This window comes from Nannospalax galili, unplaced genomic scaffold (genome assembly GCF_000622305.1).
Source record: "Nannospalax galili isolate Female #2095 unplaced genomic scaffold, S.galili_v1.0 scaffold34, whole genome shotgun sequence".
Classification (NCBI taxonomy): domain Eukaryota; kingdom Metazoa; phylum Chordata; class Mammalia; order Rodentia; family Spalacidae; genus Nannospalax; species Nannospalax galili.
The window spans coordinates 9858792-9879074 of record NW_008338996.1 but is presented as its reverse complement, the minus strand read 5'-3'; the positions used below and the strand labels follow the sequence as shown (position 1 = coordinate 9879074).

The 20283-nt window shown below is 48.3% G+C and overlaps 1 protein-coding gene across 2 annotated transcripts in view; it reads left to right on the top strand.

Moving 5' to 3' along the window:
- The window catches only part of Rgs3 (regulator of G protein signaling 3), a 127021-nt gene that overhangs the window by 19188 nt on the left and 87550 nt on the right, over nucleotides 1-20283 (top strand). For both annotated transcript variants that reach the window (XM_008833499.2, XM_008833505.3), the window contains exons 2-8: nucleotides 1147-1197; nucleotides 4103-4161; nucleotides 5046-5140; nucleotides 6092-6160; nucleotides 17688-17748; nucleotides 19163-19253; nucleotides 19744-19799. In XM_008833499.2, coding sequence (XP_008831721.1) covers nucleotides 1147-1197; nucleotides 4103-4161; nucleotides 5046-5140; nucleotides 6092-6160; nucleotides 17688-17748; nucleotides 19163-19253; nucleotides 19744-19799 — 482 coding nt within the window. The remainder of the gene's footprint in view (nucleotides 1-1146; nucleotides 1198-4102; nucleotides 4162-5045; nucleotides 5141-6091; nucleotides 6161-17687; nucleotides 17749-19162; nucleotides 19254-19743; nucleotides 19800-20283) is intronic.

The following is a 20283-nucleotide window of genomic DNA, read 5'->3' as shown; positions in this document are numbered from 1 at the left end:
CTTCCTTGGTTTTTTTTTTTTGAGACAGGGTCTTCCTATGTAGCCATGGCTGACCTCAAACATGAGATCCTCCTTCCTCTACTTCCTGAGTGTTTCATTTTTAATTATCAAAGTACTGTTGTTCATGGATGTATTCATATTGTTAAAACAACAAGAGTAGCAGTGAGTTGAAATTTCTTTTGACTACTTCCTTTCAATTCCTAAGCTCTTCCCTTGAGGCAATTTGACTGTTTTCAATTTGGTGTCCTTTGTAAACACACACACACACACACACACACACACACACACACACACAGTTTGCTCTGCAATTTCTCTCTTTAAAAAATTAGCAAGAGGGGCTGGAGAGATGGCTTAGTGTTAAGAGCACTGACTGTTCTTGCAGAAGACCCGGGTTTGAATCCCAGCACTCACCCACATGGTAGCTAGCAACTGTCCCTAACTCCAGTTCCAGGGGATCTGACACTTTCTTCTGTTCTCCTCGGGCATTGCTCAACACGGGTGCACTTACATATATGCAGGCAATACATGCACACACATAAAAATAAATAAAAATATTTAAAACAAACAAAAAAACCCTTAGCAACAATATTTTTATGACAGGCCACATAGAAACAGCTGAGACCATCCCTTCAGGAGTTTCCAGGTTTCCTAACATTTAGCCAAGCTGTGGTGCTGTGTGCATACGGGGTGGCATCAGTGGAGAACCAGTTTCTGGAGCCACTAAAGAAGGGACTCCTAGTGGATGGGGAGAGGAAGCAGAACCAAGGCCCTTCTGAGGTCCCTTCCAGTCAGAGACTCTTTCTCCCTCTCTCTCTCTCTGTCTCTCTGTCTCTCTCTCTCTCTTAAATCTTTTTGAAAAAGGGACTCCCAGTAGCCCAGCTTACCTGGAACTCACTATGTAGACCAGGCTGGCCTCGAACTCACAGAGCTCTGCCTGCCTTTGCACTGGCCTCGAACTCACAGAGATCTGCTTGTGTTTGCACCCTCCCCCTCCAAGTGCTGGGATTAAAGACCTGTGCCACCACACCTGGCTTGACTGTGTGTGTCTTGCATGGCCTCACCTGAATAAAAGAGCTTCCCTGTCCCATTGCTCAGTTTCCCTATCAGGGAGCCAAGGTGAAGGTGTTTCTTTTTCTGTTCCCTTAGGTCAGCTGAAGCTGTCGATTAACGCTCAGGATCGGGTTCTGCTGCTGCACAGTGAGTATAGCTATGTGTAGGCTCACCAAGGAAGGATAGGTCAGTCCCTTTGTACCTGGAGTTGGACTGGGAGCCGATGTCACTATAGCCTCTGTCTTTCTCCTATAGTGCCCTGCCATTGTCCACTGACAAAAGTGGGTGTTCACTTGGGACTCTTTCCATAGACCCAGCCCTTGTCCCTGTCCTGATGTGCCTGGAGTCCCTGTACTGGGCCTTTGTCCTCACTGGAGCTGTCTCTAGGTGCCTCAGTTACCCTTGGCCCCACTGTAGCAGGGCCATGCAGAAGCCTTCCTATTGCCCCTGCTGTCTTTTTTTGTTGTTTGGTTTTTTGGTCTTTTTGAGACTGAGTTTCCCTGTAGTACTAGATGGCCTGGAACTCACAGAGACCCACCTGCCTCTGTCTCCTGAGTACTGGGATTAAAGGCATGCACCAACACGCCTGGATCCCCCTGCTGTCTTTTTAATCCTTCCTTTTCTCCCTCTTTTTTTCTTTTTTTTTTCATTTATTTTCTTAAAGATGGGCAGCAAATGTCATGGTTAAGGTCACAGCTTTTAGAGCTAGGCTACTAGAATCTGAGTCCTGGCTCTGATATGTTACTTGCTGAGTAACCTTGAGCAAGCTCAGTTTTCTCATATCACAAGGTGCTGGTAATAATATACACCGCATGGGTTGTTCCAAGGATTTAATGAGTTACCATTGGTAAAGTACCCAGCATGCCGTATAAGTGTCTATTGAATAAAATGGAAACCTATAAACTGAAAAGTTAGTTAGTGGTTAGATATTGCTTCTGTGCTAGGAACTGGGAACACCGAGGAGAAGTACCTCCCTGTGTCTAGGTGGTGCCATGGGATGCCAGGGAGGACTTGGCAGAGTGGTAATAGCCAACACTCCGCCTGGAAGGGAGGACAGGCCAGAGCCAGAAGGAAGGGAGCAGGAGGGTGGGCGCCTTCTACAGAGGGAGTAGCAAGTGCATAGGCCTGGGAGCCAGAGAGGGCATGTAGCATCTGAAGAGCTGTCTAACATGCCTGCGCACAGGGTGGGGGATCATCATGCATGACTTGTCCACTTATCCCTCCGTTCTTCCTTCTCTCCAGCACATGAGTAGTACCAAGCTTCTGCTGCGGCCCCATGGAAGGCCCTGCCTGTCTCAGCCTCCCTGGCTCTTGCTACTCAAGCCACCCTCCACCCCCATTTCATCCACTACTTGCCCCACTCCCCACGAATGCGTGTCCTGCTTGTCCGTGCCTCTGTGCCTTTGCATAGGAACCTACTGTCCATATGTTGGAATAACCTTCCTCTTTTGTTGAGCTCCCTTCTAAAACAAACCGTCTCTCTCTGCTTTTTCAAGAATTTTGTCTGCCCAGGACAGGATTGGACCACAGGAAGGAAGACTCATTCTGCCTTATTTCCCCCCCAGGATCACCCTCTGTCCCTAATCCACCTTCAGGGGCTATTAGTTGCTTGTTGCATTGTGTCCTTATCTGACCACACAGTGCCACCCTGGGTCTGGACCCTCCACCATGATGGAAGTGCAGTGAGGGCGTGGCCAGGTGGTCGCAGAGGACCTGAGAGGCCACCAGACCTGGATCCTGCCTTGGAGAGCCACACCCTTGAAGGGAGGGAGGCACTAAGGAACAGTAGCTAAGATACAGGACAGAGAACAGCAGCCACCAAGGGTCCTCTGCTCCTGGCCTTAAGGAGCCCAAGGTGAAGTTCCCAAGGACCCAGAAAGGGGTGATCTTGGCTTGCCTGGGGCCTCTCTCCAGCTGTTCAAATAGTTTTTGCAAAACGCATCTTGGCTACCGCCACACCATTTGTCCTGCATAGTTTGCTTTGGCTTCTCCCCAGCCTCAGCCTGTCAGCCCTTCCAGCGAGCTTCCCAAGTCTCATGCCGGACTTCTGGGGGCTCCAAGTAAGCCAAACCCCAGCGCCTGACAAAACCAGGCATGGAAGAAAACAAGAGGTACAGGTTCTACAAAACCTGTTGCCTGATTGCTGTGGACCTCAGGCAAAAGAGCCATTTTTACCTTCTACCTGCATGGCCAGCACCTGCCCCATTCTTAGCCTTTATTCATTTTTTTTTCTTTCATGTTAGTGCTGGGGATTGAACCCTCATGCATTCTAGGAAAGGACTCTACTCACTAAGCCATGTCCTAACCTTTATGCATTCTTTTTATTTCACAAACATTTGTAGGGCAGTTACTTATTTTTCAGAAATTCTACTAAGTACTTTAGAAACATTCTCTTATTTAAAAAGCACAATTGTCACACCATTGGGTATTATCATCATGGGAAAATGGCACACTCAGTCTGAAATGGAAAACTAACTTCCCCTTGCACACATTGTTAGTAAGAGGTGCAGCTGGCTTCATGTATCATCTGCCTGCCTCTGGACCCTGAGCTTGTGGTCCTTGTGTGACACTGCCCATTACATAGCTCAACACCCCATGCAGCTGGGCCCCCATCCTGAAGGCTGTTTTGGGAGACAGAAGAGAGCACTGAACTGAGAGTCAAGAGCCATAGGTTCTAATCCAACTGCCATTCCCATTATTCTGTGATTCTGGACAAGTTCCTTACATCTTTGGGTCCTCCTCATGGCTACATTTTCCTACTCAGTGGTGGGTTGGATTCCATACATTTTAAGGGAATGGAATGCAGTCCATTCCATACCCTAGTGACAGTGCTTCCAGAACATGGGGGTGATGGCAGTACACTAGGCAGAGAGGGCCTAACATCCAATCGTTAGCATGTCAGTTAAGACCTGGGAGTAAGGGCCAGAATCGTCCTACCCACAGGTGGACCTTGTATTTTCCTTCAGATCTTCCCATTAGTGTATGTTTATGTCTGCACTAACATGTGTATACACTCCCACTCACCCATGCTAACTTTTCAATTCTCTTTTAGTCATAGAAGGCAAAGGCCTGATGAGCAAAGAGCCTGGCACCTGTGATCCCTATGTGAAGGTATCTGATGGGACTGGATGCTGGATGTGGGGTGCTGAGGGGCCATGTCCTTGGGTAGAGTCTCAAGGTCCCAGCACACCCATGGGTTTGGGGTCTGAGGTTGTGGTTACCACCTCATTTGTTGGGTCAGTGGACATTTCTGAGGCCCTGTGCTAGGCTAGACACTTGTTTCTTGCCTGACTTTGTCCCTAGGGCTTGGGGAAAGAGCTAGAATCTCAAGAGTAATCTTGGTGATGTATATAGGTGAGGACTGTAAGAATGCAGGTGACTGAAACACAAGGCTTCTTGTGAAAAGCACCATCTCCATCCCTTCCCTCATCAAACTAGAGGCAGGACAGGCAGGCTTTGGCAGGAATGGAGGGATTGCTGGAAGATACTTCTAGGTTAGGCCCTTGTGGTAAAGGCAGGATCCAACAGGGTTGAAAGGCTGCTTCCAGTGGGAGCCAAAGGTCAGGAACATCCCAGAGTGTGGCAGCCAAGATGCCAGGTATAGGCTCTCATCCCCACTCTCTTACTTCCTGATGCTCTTCTCCATCCTGGAGAAAGGCTTGCCAGAAGCAGGCTAGGTGCCTGAAGAGGGGAAGGAGATCTCTGGGGTAAGAGTGTGGACTTGGAGCCTCTTGGAAAGGGAATGCCCAGGGACTGCTGTGGACTTAGGAGAGAGGAGAGGCCTTTGGCTTTGGGGTGAAACTTCCTGGTTGGGGAAAGAGCAGAGATGATGCAGATGTACCCTGTCTTGTGAGGACTGCACTCTGTCCTCTTCAGGGCCTGTTTTGAAGGATACCAGGAAGCTTTTAGCTCAGAGATGTGCAGAGCTAGCTGCTGGGCTTAGGTGATTATGTGGCTCTGTGATCAGCTAATGCTTATGCTTTCTCCACTTTGAGATTTCTTTGATCCCTGAAGACACTCGACTGTGCTGTCAGAAGACGCAGACCATTCCAGACTGCAGAAACCCAGTTTTCCACGAGCACTTCTTCTTGTAAGAGTCTGAAGCAGCTCGGCCCTCAAGAAGAGAGAGACAGGGAGTGTTTATCTGGAAAGAGCTCTGCTTGCCAGATCTAGACATAGATCTATACAGAAAAACAGTGACTTCTAAAGATGCCTTTGTTTTCTCATTCCCCGGTGTCCTTGCATCCCTGGCCCAGGCCCAACAGTGAGGCCCACACTGAGACCATATCTTTTGGCTGGCTCTCCTAACCACAGTGCCCAGCCTGGGCTGCAGATCCTGTAAAGAGTAGCCAGTTTCCCACTGCGCCTCTTTTGGCCTTTCACCTTCGTAGAAGGAATTTTCCAAGTCAAGGGAGGTTTACCTGCTCACCCTCCTTTTTATTTAAACTCGTTAACCTCCCTGAGCCTTGGCTTCCTCCTTTGTAAAATGGAGTTAATAATAGTTCCTGCCTGGGGAGGTGGGGACTCTAAGTGGGATATGTGACAGTGCCCAGCAGAGTGGGAGCTGCTATTGTTGTTTCTGTCGTTATTACTATTATTTCTCTCCCCATCTCTGGATACTCTGGGACCAATGGGAAGGTCATGGACATTTGGTCTTTTCCTGTTAGTGACAATGAATCATAATATTTGGGTTTCTCCTTACCTTACAAGATATGAGCAAAAAGAAGAAAATAGAAAACCCCTGTAGTTCTTGCATTCACACGGATGTGCCTTCTGTATCTTGTGGATCCTTTCCTCTGTGTGGGTGTGGGCATTTGTATGTGTTTACAACACAGAATTGTTTTATAATGGTGTGTGGTAACCTCCTTTTTGTCTTTAACAATGTAACATAAACTTTATTATGCACGGGATACTCATCTCCCATTCTAATGGCACCATATGTAATCAGTGGTGTAGAGTCATCCTAAATTTTTGTAATCTTGGTGGACTCTGGCAGGCTGATCACCTAACACTCTGATAGTCTCTCTGCTTTGCTTCCCAGTCCTGTCCTGGAAGAGGATGAGCAGAAACGTCTCCTGGTGACTGTGTGGAACAGGGCCAGTATGACCAGGTGAGAAGAGCCGCTGAGCTGGACCTTCTTTGAATTGGGGGTGGCAGGCGGCCAGCATGTAGTAGGAGCTCAGTTTTACCTTACATAAATGGGTGGTGGTGACTATGCTGAGCCCTCATGTAGGCTATGGGGAACAGAGGCTGGCAGTCTGAGTTCCTATCACATGAGGGTGATGACCAAGGTGGACCAAGAGACTGTGGTCAATGAACATTTGCTGGGAACTTGGTATCAACTTGGCATCAAGGCATGGTATTGACTACCAGGGATGCCAGCTGACCTACCTTCAAACTCCGCTGAAGGTGCCCAGAATACCAGGCAGTCTGGAGATAAATTACAGTAACAGCACGCACATACCTAGGACTCTGTGCATCGTGAACACTGGGCCTCCTTTGCTCTGAAGGCACCACTATCCCTAGTGCCTAGTCCATACATGTCTAGTGAATACTGGCTACAAGAATAGAATGAAATGAATAAAGAGAACACGTGTGGGAAGAGGGAGACCCCACTGTGGGCTGAGGTAACCAGGAGGGTTTCATGGGAAAAATGGGATTTTGAACCTTAGTAGAGCATAAGAATGACACAAGAAGTGAAGGTTGGAAGGGGCATTCTGGGTTGGGTACGACACCAGTAGAGGTAAGGAGGCAGGGGTTGCTGTGGTGGGCTCAGGCTGCCGTGAGGGGGCCTGGTTTAGATGTGCAGAGGTTATTGGGAAGAATCCAAGCAGGCTGATCTTGTGGGCAGTGAGGAGGTAAGGGAGCAGACCTGGTCGTGGATAACGAAATGGCAGGTATTACAGAGCAGGGTAGGAGGGTGGTAGGTGAGCGTGGGGATTGGCTGCTAGAGTGGGCGGGAGCATTCGCCTGCAAGGGCCCAGTAAGGATGGAGCAGCGGGAGTCACTTAGCTGGCGCAGCTGATGGACTCTGAGGGACTTGGTGGTCAGTAACACTTGCTCAGCAATCATAGAACTGAATGTGCCTGAAAAGGGACCTGTATGAATGAAAACCAGGCCAGCTCTCACCTAGACCTAGAAGTGGTGTTTTTAAATTTTTTATTTATTTATTTTTATTGTATGTGCATGAGTGTTTTTCATACATGAATGTAAGTGCACCATGAGTGTGCAATACCCATGGAAGTCAGATGAAGGCATCAGAGCCCCTGGAACTAGAGTTAGGCATGGTTTTCAGCTACCATGTAGGTGCTGGGAACCAAACTGGGGTTCTCTGCAAGAGCAGCCAGTGCTCTTAACCACTGAGCCATCTCTCTAGCCCATGGAAAATGTCTTTGGGTTGAATAATTTTTAAAAATATTTTATTATTTTTATTTTATGTGTATAAATGTATTGCCTACATATGGGTAGGTGCACCTGTGCCATGATGTGCCTTCTGTATCTTGTGGATCCTTTCCTCTGTGTGGGTGTGGGCATTTGTATGTGTTTACAACACAGAATTGTTTTATAATGGTGTGTGGTAACCTCCTTTTTGTCTTTAACAATGTAACATAAACTTTATTATGCACGGGATACTCATCTCCCATTCTAATGGCACCATATGTAATCAGTGGTGTAGAGTCATCCTAAATTTTTGTAATCTTGGTGGACTCTGGCAGGCTGATCACCTAACACTCTGATAGTCTCTCTGCTTTGCTTCCCAGTCCTGTCCTGGAAGAGGATGAGCAGAAACGTCTCCTGGTGACTGTGTGGAACAGGGCCAGTATGACCAGGTGAGAAGAGCCGCTGAGCTGGACCTTCTTTGAATTGGGGGTGGCAGGCGGCCAGCATGTAGTAGGAGCTCAGTTTTACCTTACATAAATGGGTGGTGGTGACTATGCTGAGCCCTCATGTAGGCTATGGGGAACAGAGGCTGGCAGTCTGAGTTCCTATCACATGAGGGTGATGACCAAGGTGGACCAAGAGCCTGTGGTCCATGAACATTTGCTGGGAACTTGGTATCAACTTGGCATCAAGGCATGGTATTGACTACCAGGGATGCCAGCTGACCTACCTTCAAACTCCGCTGAAGGTGCCCAGAATACCAGGCAGTCTGGAGATAAATTACAGTAACAGCACACACATACCTAGGACTCTGTGCATCGTGAACACTGGGCCTCCTTTGCTCTGAAGGCACCACTATCCCTAGTGCCTAGTCCATACAGGTCTAGTGAATACTGGCTACAAGAATAGAATGAAATGAATAAAGAGAACACATGGGCCTCCTTTGCTCTGAAGGCACCACTATCCCTAGTGCCTAGTCCATACATGTCTAGTGAATACTGGCTACAAGAATAGAATGAAATGAATAAAGAGAACACGTGTGGGAAGAGGGAGACCCCACTGTGGGCTGAGGTAACCAGGAGGGTTTCATGGGAAAAATGGGATTTTGAACCTTAGTAGAGCATAAGAATGACACAAGAAGTGAAGGTTGGAAGGGGCATTCTGGGTTGGGTACGACACCAGTAGAGGTAAGGAGGCAGGGGTTGCTGTGGTGGGCTCAGGCTGCCGTGAGGGGGCCTGGTTTAGATGTGCAGAGGTTATTGGGAAGAATCCAAGCAGGCTGATCTTGTGGGCAGTGAGGAGGTAAGGGAGCAGACCTGGTCGTGGATAACGAAATGGCAGGTATTACAGAGCAGGGTAGGAGGGTGGTAGGTGAGCGTGGGGATTGGCTGCTAGAGTGGGCGGGAGCATTCGCCTGCAAGGGCCCAGTAAGGATGGAGCAGCGGGAGTCACTTAGCTGGCGCAGCTGATGGACTCTGAGGGACTTGGTGGTCAGTAACACTTGCTCAGCAATCATAGAACTGAATGTGCCTGAAAAGGGACCTGTATGAATGAAAACCAGGCCAGCTCTCACCTAGACCTAGAAGTGGTGTTTTTAAATTTTTTATTTATTTATTTTTATTGTATGTGCATGAGTGTTTTTCATACATGAATGTAAGTGCACCATGAGTGTGCAATACCCATGGAAGTCAGATGAAGGCATCAGAGCCCCTGGAACTAGAGTTAGGCATGGTTTTCAGCTACCATGTAGGTGCTGGGAACCAAACTGGGGTTCTCTGCAAGAGCAGCCAGTGCTCTTAACCACTGAGCCATCTCTCTAGCCCATGGAAAATGTCTTTGGGTTGAATAATTTTTAAAAATATTTTATTATTTTTATTTTATGTGTATAAATGTATTGCCTGCATGTATGTGAGTGCACCTGTGCCATGCAGTGAGTACCCATGGCGGTCAGAAGAGGGTACCCGGGTCCTCTGCAAGAGAAGTCAGTGGCTCTTAACTGCTGAGCCATCTCTCCAGCTCCCTGGGTTGAATAATTTTTTAAAAAATATTTCATTTATTATTTTTATTTTATTTATATGAGTGTATTGCCTGCATGTTATATAAGTGCACCTGTGTCGTGCAATGCCTGCGGAGGTCAGAAGAGGGCATTGGATTCCCGGTAGAGTTATGGACAGTTGTTAGCTTCCATGTGGGTGCTGGGAACTGAACTTGGGCCCTCTGCAGGACCAGCCAGTGCTCTTAACCATTGAGTCACCTCTCCAGCCCAGGGGTTGAATGCTTTTTGTGTGTGTGATGTTAGAGATTGAACCCAGGCAGGGCCTTGTGCATATCAGGCAAGTGTTGTACCACTGTACCCTAACCCCTGAATGCTTTCTGGTAACCCAAATTTTATTGGCTAGCACGCTTTCTTAGGAGCCCTATTTAAGCTTGAGGAAGGAGTTTTTGCTTTGATGGAGTATCTACTTTTCATCACAGATGATGCTCGTGGTATGAACCATCACACCATTTATCCATCCACTCAGCTGTCACCTCCTGCCACCAACATTCTAGGTGCTGAGCACTCCTGGGGTTCTCTGGAGGGTCACTGAAGGGGACTTGAGGGTGTGGATGAGGAAGGGGCCATCACATTGTTGGGTCCTGAGCTGAACTGGGGTTTATTGTGCATTATCTCATTTGTGTAGTTTATTATTTTTTTAATTTTCTGCGTATGAGTGTATTGTCTGCATGTGTGTAAATGCACCCATGTCCTACGATTCCCGAGGAGTCAGAAGAGGGTGTTGGCTTCCCCTGGAACTGGAGTTATGGGTGGTTGTTAGCCACCATGTGGGTGCTGGAAATTGAACCTGGGTCCACTGTAAGAGCAGCTAGTGTTCTTAACCACTGAACCGTTTCTCCAGTCCCATTTGTGTAGTTTTGTCCTAAGTTTCCAGAAGAGGAAATTAAGGCTGAGAAAGGCTAGTGCCTTGCTCAAGGTCACCCTGGCAGTGGACAGGGGAGTTGAGATGGGAACCTAGCATCAACTGAACCCAAGTCTTTATCCTTAGCCTTGTAATGCCTCATGGTACACAAGGACAGAGTGGAGAGGGTAGGGTTTGGGTGGAGTGAGGTAATATCTGAGGACTCATTGGTGTTGCTGGAGGGTCAAGTACAAAGTAGACCCTGGACAGAGCTAAGATGGAATTGGCATAGACCCAGCTAGGGGGCTCCACAGAGCCTATAGAGAAGGCTTTTCCTCAGTGCCAGTGGTCCTTGGTCCTGGCCGAGCAGCAGAATCTCCTATGGTGACTGTGGAGAATGCAGACTCCCAGGCACCACATCACATGGCCAAATCGTCCATTAGCAGGGCCTGGGAATCTACACTTAAACAAGTTCATAGGGTGAACACGTGGACAGGCAGTTTGGTGTTTGAGACGCCGTTCAGTAATTCAGTTCTGAAGGGTGTGGAGCAAGGGAGGCGCAGATACATGTTCTAGATCTAAGATTCGGAAAGGTCTTTGGTAGGACAAGGTGAAAGAGAGGAACACAGGCAGCAGCACTTGAACTGTGGTGCTTAGTTGTGATTTGCTTGTGAGAATAGGGGGAGGAGTCAAAGGTAGCTCTTGAGTAGCTGGTGGTGTCCCCAGCTGAGTATTTGAGAGGGATGGTCAGAGGGATGCAGGTGTCTGGGAGCAGCCTAGTGGGAGGCGTGTCTGTGCTGGTGGTACAGAGGTGGGGCTATGACCTCACCCAGCAGAGGAGCAGGACAGCATAGAGTGTCAGGGTCCAAGGGTCAAGCCCTGTCTTTGAAGGGTCAGGAACTACAGAGAAAGCTCTGAAGGAGACCCAGAGGATGGTCAGAGAGGCAGATGAACACCTTACAAGCTCCTGGGTGGAGGCAAGGGCTGGGGCAGTGCCTTCCATGGGATTTTGTCCTATAAGAGCACAGCGGGTGGGTAGAGCTGCTGGAGGAGCCGGCAATGTAGGTCACGTTTTTTGGAAGAGAAAGTGAGGTTGGGGAAAGTGAGTCAGACCCAGTGAGGCAGCGTGATCAGGGCACTGTCTCTACTTGTTGCCTATTTTGGGAAAGTGAGATTCTTTATTAAATAAAACACAGCCAGACTCGTAGTCACAATCCCAGCCCAAAGCTCAAGAGGGATGGGGCAGGCCCAGACAAGCCTGCCTGTAGAGCAGATGGCCCCATCAAGGCTGTCAGCACCATGCTGACTGGGTCAACCCTCCAGTTTATCGATGTTCTGAAAGAGGAGGCCTCTGAGCAGAGGAGACAGCAACTGCAGGAAACTCGAACTCTGTCAAACGCTTCCAAATCAAATTGTGTATCTCTGAAGGACAGACATTCAACTTATCAACATGAAAGACCATTACTGAAGGAAACAAGCATTTACTGAACCATTCTCTGTGTCAAGCACTTTCCATATATTATCTCATTTAATCCTTAGATCAACCCAGAGGATCAGAATTGTTACAGTTTTTCTCTTCAGAGGCCTATGAAGGCTGAAGACCCAGCCTTGAGGTTATGTAACAGCTGGTACTTATCAAGCAATTACTATATGTAAAGGTTAAGCCTATGCCACGAATTATCTAATTTAATCCTTATAACACCATATAAAGTGGGTATTATTCTTGTTGCTCTTTTATAGGACAGGAAACAGGCACAGAAAGGTTATGTAACTTGCCCAAGGTAATACAGCTGAGATGCAGAGAAAGCCAGCTGCAAACCCAGGCCGTCGGATGCTGAGCCTGAGTACTTGCAGTCCCAGGGTACTTTCCTGCCTCCCATGGGTGACAGCTGACTCCATGCTCCTCCCCTGTCAGTGGCTTCCTTCTCTGGCCTTGGGCTACTTCTCCAAACATACACGGTATAGCTTTATATAAATCACTCAGCCAATTGTGTAGTGGGCCCATTTTGAGACCAGAAGGTGATGAGAAGGAAACATCTGGCTCACGAACCCTCAGATCCTCCTGGTGATGGCTGTAGATTTCTACTGGAGACGGATGACTTACCAAGAAGTCCTGGTGGGGTCAGGGAGACGGCTTGGTGATTAAGAGCACTTGCTGTACAAGCATGAAAATATGAGTTCAAATCCCCAGCACCCATGCAAAATGCCAAGGATGGCAGAATACATCTTTAACCCCAGCACTGTGGAGGTTGGACACAGGAAGGTAGCTGGAACTTACTGGCTGCCAGCCTAGTGCCAGGTTCAGTGAAAGACCTTGTCTCAAGGGAATAAGGTGGCATGTGACAGAGCAGGACACCTGACATTCTCCTCTGGCCTCCATGCATGCACATACACATACATACACATGCACCCCCCCGCACATCATACTCATACCTCACATACACACTAAACACACACATGCACACACCACATACACACCACATGCATGCACATGCCACACACACACACACACACACACACACACACACACACACACCACAAAGTCCTGGCAGAGGAGTCCATGATTTCAGTTTATGTTAGCATCCCAATGGGGTCTGAGAAGAATCAGTGGTACTCACTCTCACTGGCTGTGATACCCTGGGCCAGACCTTGCCCAGCTCTGGGCCTCAGTTTCCTTGCCCGTACAATGCAGTGTTTTTTTTCTTCAAACTTCAAGGTCTGTGAGTTTAAAAAATTATAGACATTTTCATACAATGTCTTGAAAAACTAAAGAAAACCCCCAACTATAGACCTTTTCAAAGATATGAGATGGAAGGCAGATGTCAATTCCCACAGATGCAGAACTGCACTTCACCTGTTACTAATATGTGTTCGATCTTTTTTCTATGCCCTGCCCATTTCCCCCTCGTCCAGTGGATTATTATTATTATTTTTGGTGTTTTTGAGACAGGGTCTCCCTGTAGCCCCAGCTGGCCTGGAACTCACTATGTAGACCAGGCTGGCCTCGAACTCACAGAGATCTGCCTGCCTCTGCCTCCCATCCAGTGGATTATTTTAAAGCAAATCCCAGGCATTATCAGGTCTCATCAGTATCTACATCTAAAGGACGACTTCTTCAGAAACAGAACCAAGAAGGTATTATCACACTTAGTAACAGCCATTCTATTCCTCAGGCGCTTTGGACAGAAGCTAAGCTGTTGGAAAGTGCTGCTGGGTGATAAGCTAAAAGCCAAACTGCAGCTTCTAGTCTCATTTCCAGCACTCTCTGAACTTGTAGCCAGAGAACGGTCTTGGAGAGAATGGTAATTGTGTCTCTGAAGGAAAGACATTCAGTTTATCAACATGAAAGACCAATGCGGAAGGAAGGAAACAAGCAAATTGAAGAAATGCATACATATATGTAATTAAAGAACACAATCTTTTATGTGGAAAGAAAGGTCTGCTTGCTGAGAGTCAGGCACTGCCCTGAGCACTCTAGGGACACCCTCTCCTTTAACCATTTTTAAAAGCAGGGTCTCAGTGCCAAGTGTAGTGGTTTGATGTCAGAAAGCTTATGACCAGTGATGGGCACACAGCCTAAGGAAAAAAGTGAATGGAAAAATATGTACTTAGGATTGACAAGATGGCTCAGCAGGCAAAGGAACCTGCTGGCAAGCCTGATAATCTGAATTCAGTTCTTGGGACCCACATGGTGGAAGGAGAGAAACAACTCCTGCAAGTTGTCCTTTGATTGCCACACACATGTGGACATATATATGTCTAAATCACCCCCCTCCCCCATGCACATAAAATAAATAAAAATATAATAAAAAGTTTAAACAGAAAATATGTACTTAGTTTAAGCTATCAAGGTAGAAATAGAGATTACATTATATAACCCTGGAGGGGATGGAGCGATGGATCAGCAGTTAAGAGCACTGGCTGCTCTTGTAGAAGACCTGAGTTTGGTTCCCAGCACTTACATGGTGGCTAACAACTGCCTATAACTCCAGTTCCAGGGGATCCATTACCCTCTTTAGATCTCCTCAGGTACCCAGTATGTACATGGTGCACTTACATACATGCTGGCAAATACTCATAACATTTTTATTTTGTGTATATGAGTGTTTTGCCTGCATGCATATATGTGCACCTATGTCAAATAATGCCCATGGAGGCCAGAAGAGGGCGTTTGGATCCCCTGGAACTGGAGTTATTGATGGTTGTGAGCTGCCATGTGGGTGCTGGCAACTGAACCTGAGTCCTCTGCAAGATCAGTCACTGCTCTTAACCATTGAGCCATCTCTCCAGCCCCCAAATAAATTTAAGAAATTATTTAAAAAATTCCATAACCTTGTAATACCAAATAGTTTAAGGTTCCTGAAAGAGAGAACTAAGTGTCTTCCCTAAAACATAATGCATTTTCATCTTGCTGTAAACTGAGCTCTATTCTTCCATGAACTCCGTAAAAGTTACCTCTGAGCCTTTGAACTTGTTCCCTCAGCCTGAAATGCTCTTCCTCTCATTATTCTGGCCCCGCTCGTTACACTTCCCTCAAGCCTCTTATCCTTAAGATGCCCCTTGCCTGCCATAGTGTCACAGTTTGTTGCCTGCACCGTTCATCCGTCACTCTCACCCTGTGTTGTACCAGGCCCTGTATTGCTGTCTTGAACAGTTATTTAAATTCCTGCCTATTTGTCTTGTTTCCTTAACACTGGGGCTCCTTGCCCAGTGCCTGCCAACTGTGGGCATGATGGATTCCCCCATTTGTCAAGCCTTCGCTGAGTGCACAAGCCCGGAGCTCAGGCCTTGGCAGTTAGCAGTGGCCCAGGCGTGCTTCCAGAGCCTCTTCACCGAGGGAAATTGCAGGCCCAAGTTGGTAAGCTGCTGGTACCTTGCCGTATGCTCAGGCTGCTTATAAAAGCAGTTCTTCCTCCACAGAGTTCTCAAGAGCAGCCTTCAGAAGTAGCTAATTGAAGAACACTCAGAGAGGGGTTCCTGCTTGTGGACATTAATTGTGACAATTTACTCTGCCTGAATGATCTTGAAATCACTGGAGGCCCCTTAGCAGGAAGCAAAGCTCAAGGGAAGCTATTAACCATTTAGCATTCTCTAAGCACGGAGGGAATAAAAATTCCACTTACTGCAGAGTAAGGAGAGGCAGTGTTTATTACAGCTGAAGCGATGGCCTGGAGCCATGGCAGTACAAGGGCAGAGCCCAGGGCACCTTGGCACCAGCCAGGGCTCTCCCAGATGTGCTGAGGGGCAAAGCAAAATGGCCAGGAGCACCTTGGCAGTCTCTGTAGGCCATCCTCTGGTGGCAGCTTTTTGAGTGTGCGCTGCTTGTGACAGTCTAGCCTCTTGATGGTGCCACCCTGGTGACTGCATTGCTCTCCTTGAGTGGGTTACTAAAGTGGTCCCGTGTCGGGGGAGGGGAAGGCAGGAGGAGGAGCCAATGGGCTGTAGCTGGAGGAGTAGTGAGTGATTCTGTGGAGAGAGACAGCGGCATGAGCTCTGAGGTGTCCCAGCTCTGTGACTGGGGTTCAGAGCATGGATTGGAAGGTGGGTGGCCCAGTGTTGAGGACCAGTCCCCAGAGCCCTGAAACCCTTCACTTGGCTTGGCCACTTGGGAGAAGCTTCCAACTGTTGAGTGGCAAACTGCCACCCTTTCTGGAGGATATAAACAACTTGTATTTATGGAGGCTTCTTGAGCTCTGGTCCCTGGCTGGGCAGGCATGGGTGGATACCCTTCAGGATTCCTGGACAGCCTTCTCCAGGTACACATGCCCAGACTGTGTCTGGGATTAAAACTGGGTTTTGATTTCGGTTTGAGCTTCACAACTCAAGTCTCACACAGGCGTTGAAGGCAGCCCTTTGGTGCTGGGCTGATCAGAACTGCTGTGCTGGCCTAGCCCTGGTAGACCAGCCTCCCAGGAGGCACATCTGTAGGGAGTTTACTATTTCCTTCTTTGGCTTTGACATGGTGCCTCACAGGACAGGCCAAATCCCTCATCTATGTGGGCCCTTCAGATAGTGGATTCAACTCCAGTCTAAATATGTGTGGTGTCTCTGGATAGTTATCAAACTAGTGCATGAAGGAATCTGAGTTGGGAGATGCAATAAGAGAGAATGGGAGAGAAAAAAAAAGAAAAACTAAAACCCACAAAAGACTCGAGTATCAGGGCCAAGTAGAATGTGGTACAGCAGAAGTGCTTAGAAATATACTTTTTAAGAAATTTTGTTTTTATTTTATTTTATGTGTATGAGTATATTGCCTGCATGTATGTAAGTACACCCATGTTGTGCAGTGCCTACAGGGGTCAGAAGAGGGCATTGAATCCCCTGGAACTGGAGTTACAGGTGGTTGTTAGCTGCCATGTGGGTGCTAGGAACCAAACCCAGGTCCTCTGCAAGAGCAGTCAGTGCTCTTAATCACTGAGCCATCTCTCCAGCCTCGAGAAATGCTTAGAAATATACCACTCTCCTCCCCTCTGATTATTAAAAAATAGTGTCTATTCTCTGTGAAAATGTGAAAACAAAAATTGCTAATACTCCCCGCTCCAGACACACACAGTCACTGTTAGTCTTTTTGTGGGTCTCTTTCCCATGAAACTGCGGCTTTGTAAGTGTTCTTTTCTCTGACAATGGCAAGTTTTTGCATTTCATTAATATTAATTGATGTCATCATTATTAAAAGCTGTTAATTAGTCCCTGATGGTTGGACATTCTCCAGGAACTTTGCATTCCTATTACTCAAGAGGTCCAGTTTGAACTCCACCCTTCGAATTGTAGTCTGACATTCTGTGAGGCCTGACCCTGGCTCATGCCTTCCTACCTCTCTGACAGGCAGGTCAAACAGGTCATTGTGACTTTTGTGTGTTGGATGTGTTTGGAACTTGGTCTGTAGCTATCTGAGAACTGCCTAGGTTCTGCTTGGATCTGAAGAAAAGCTGTGTGAGCTGAGGTCTCATACCTTTCCTCTCACAGTATGTCCCCAGCTGAAATGGGGGCTAAGAGTCCCTGATGGCCCGTCCTTTCCACCTATCCAGCACAAGAATAGCCAAGGCCCTCCAGGTAGTCCTGAGCGTCTGTGGTAGTCAAGAGAGTGCTCTGCCCAGGCCTAGGATGCTCAGGTTGCCCCAGACCTGACTGCTATCTGCTCCTGAGACCTTGGGAAAGGAATCAACCGAGACTGGTTTTTTTCCTCTGTGAATTGGGCATAACTCGTCTGTACCCATCTCACAAGTGGGAAGGACAAAGGAGCTGATGCAGGTGGAAGTGCTCTCTGTAAGCCACACGCGTCAGTAGATTGTGGGACACTTGACAAAGGAGGTCCTGGAACAGAGCGGCAGGTGTACTCACCCTTTGTTCTTCTCCCAGGCACCGTGCACTCATCGGCTGCATGAGCTTTGGGGTGAAGTCTCTTCTGACTCCAGACAAGGTGGGTTTCTAGGAAGCTTCTGGAACAACAGCCCACTTAGGCTTAGGCTGATACAGGCTGGCTTCCTCTAAAAATGCTTGGAGCTTCTATCTGTGACATGGTACCTCACTGAGGTAGTCTGAATTAGAGGTTGTTGTCACTGGCCTGGCTGAGGGCTTGGGTCCCCTTCAGAAAGAGATTTGGCAGCCTGTAGGCCCCCTAGGAAATGTTGAGTCTAATGGTCCATGAAGGACACTGGCAGGTCCCTTGGGGCAGAGCACTCCTGGCTTGCCCTGGATGAGAGGACTGGGTGCCCTTGGCAGCCCATGGCAAGGGTCCTCCTGATGCATCTGCTGGGTTCAGCAGGTGCCCTGGAGGAGGGAGCAGCACTGCTATTGATGGAATGAATATCCCTTCTTTTAGGTCATATCCCTTGTCCACCCTTACTTGCACTGCACCCCCTAACTGGAAACCCTGAGCAGGTGGGAGTACACTCCTTTTGCACATTTTGGAAATGACCTGGTGGCCTGTTTTGTGACCTGCTGCCCAGCCTTTGTGTCATGGAACAAGGTCAGGGGATGTCTATGGGTCCCTGTGATCCCCTAACTGCAGCTGCAGCATTAATTTTCCTCAGAAAGGTGCTCCCCATGGAGACTGCCTAGGGGTCTCAGAGTTTCTACTTTAAAATATTTTTTTTTGGTCTTTTTGAGACAGGGCCTCCCTGCAGCCCCAGCTGTCCTGGAACTCACTATGTAGACCAGGCTGGCCTTGAGCTCACAGAGATCCGCCTGCCTCTGCCTTCCAAGTGCTGGGATTAAAGGTGTGCGCCACCACGCCCGGCATTCTACTTTAAATTTTTATTTACTTTTATTTTATGTTTTTGTGTGTTTTACCTGAATGCATGTAAGTGCATCTGTGTCAGGCAATGCCAGAAGAGATCAGAAGAGGGCATCAGATCTGGAACACAAGTTAGCTGCCACATAGGTGCTGAGAACTGGACCTGGGTCCTCCGCAAGAGCAGCCAGTGCCTTTAACTGCTGAGCCATCTCTCCAGCCCAGAGCATCTACTTTTTTGGCCTTCTCACTGCTCCTTTACTCCCTCCTTTTTGTTCTCTAAACAAATGTTTAATGCGCTCCTACTGTATACTAGACTCAGTATTAAATCAAAGAGCTTGTGCATGCTCCAGGTAAAGGGGAAAGCAGGCAAGTCCACAGTTGTCTTCCAGGGATAAGAAGCTGAGAGACACTGACTTCTACCCAGAGCATCGGGGAAGGCTTCCTGGACATGCAGGGGGCAGCCATCGGGCAGGGAGGCTGGACCATCTGTTTCTGAGGAAGGATGTCTAGCCTGCTACTTTTCAAGGGGATTGGTGGCTGCCTGACTTGTGCCCTCTGCCTCCTTGGTCTGATCATGTCATTCTTTCTCTCGTGACAGGAGATCAGTGGTTGGTACTATCTGCTAGGGGAGGACCTGGGCCGGACCAAGCACCTGAAGGTGGCCAGGCGACGGCTACGGCCCCTGAGAGGTGTGTCCACATCCTTGCAGCTCCTCGTCCCTTCTTCCTGAGTGGAGCACCAGTCCCTGCCTCCCCAGGGATTTCTCACCAGTGCCTTCAGGACTGCCTAGGGCAACATTACCATATGGTGTGGACTTTCCTCAGAGTGGGTGTCACCTGGCCCCACACAGATCGGTTCCCCTGCTTCACTCACAGAGGCTGCAGGACTTCCCGAGACTCCTTCTCAGACTCCATGTCTTAAGCAGCCCCTCTGCACTGTCTGCTGACCTTGGGCTGCCCACCTCTGTAGACCGGCATTTAGGCCCTGCCCTGAACCTCAGGCTCAGGGTTTGGATGTCTCCTCAGTCTTGTCCTTTCCCATGCAGCCCTGGCTCCCAAGCCCCACCTGACCTGAGCTTTGGCCTCCTTGTGTCTGGGAGGCCAGGAATGGTCCTGACAGTTTCACCCTTGGAAGGTCTGGTGCCTGGGCCCTTTCTGACTCTGCTCTGTTACCTTCTAGACATACTGTTGAGAATACCAGGAGATGAGGACCCTGAGAATGGTGAAAAACTCCAGGTAGGTGGGGACAAGGTTGTGTGGGACTGGTGGAACGTGAGCGTGGCTCCAGGGGCACTCTGGTTCCCCCCTTGTCAACCTCTTGGTCTGAAAGAGGGCAGCACTTGGTGCACTGTGAAGAGAGAATTCTTGACTTTCCTAAGGTGTGTCATAGGAAATAGATGCTTTTCTCAGGTTATTCATGTTTGTAGAGATGGGAAGAAGCCAAGAAATGGAGGTGACTGGATCTGTCTGGCTTTGGGCCTCTGGAAACGGAATCCTCCTTTTCCCCTAGATCCCCAGGCTCCCAGCTTTCCCTAGAACTACAGCCAAGTCACCTTCTCAGGTTAGGCCTGTGAGGCTGGGGAGCGACCATGAACCTGAGAGTGATGGGTTCTCACTCCATAAGAGCTTTGAATCTGGAGAGGAATGGCACAAAAGGATTTGGGAGAATTCTCCAAATTGCAGAACCTGTAAAGGTGACCCACGGTTCTCTCTAACTTAA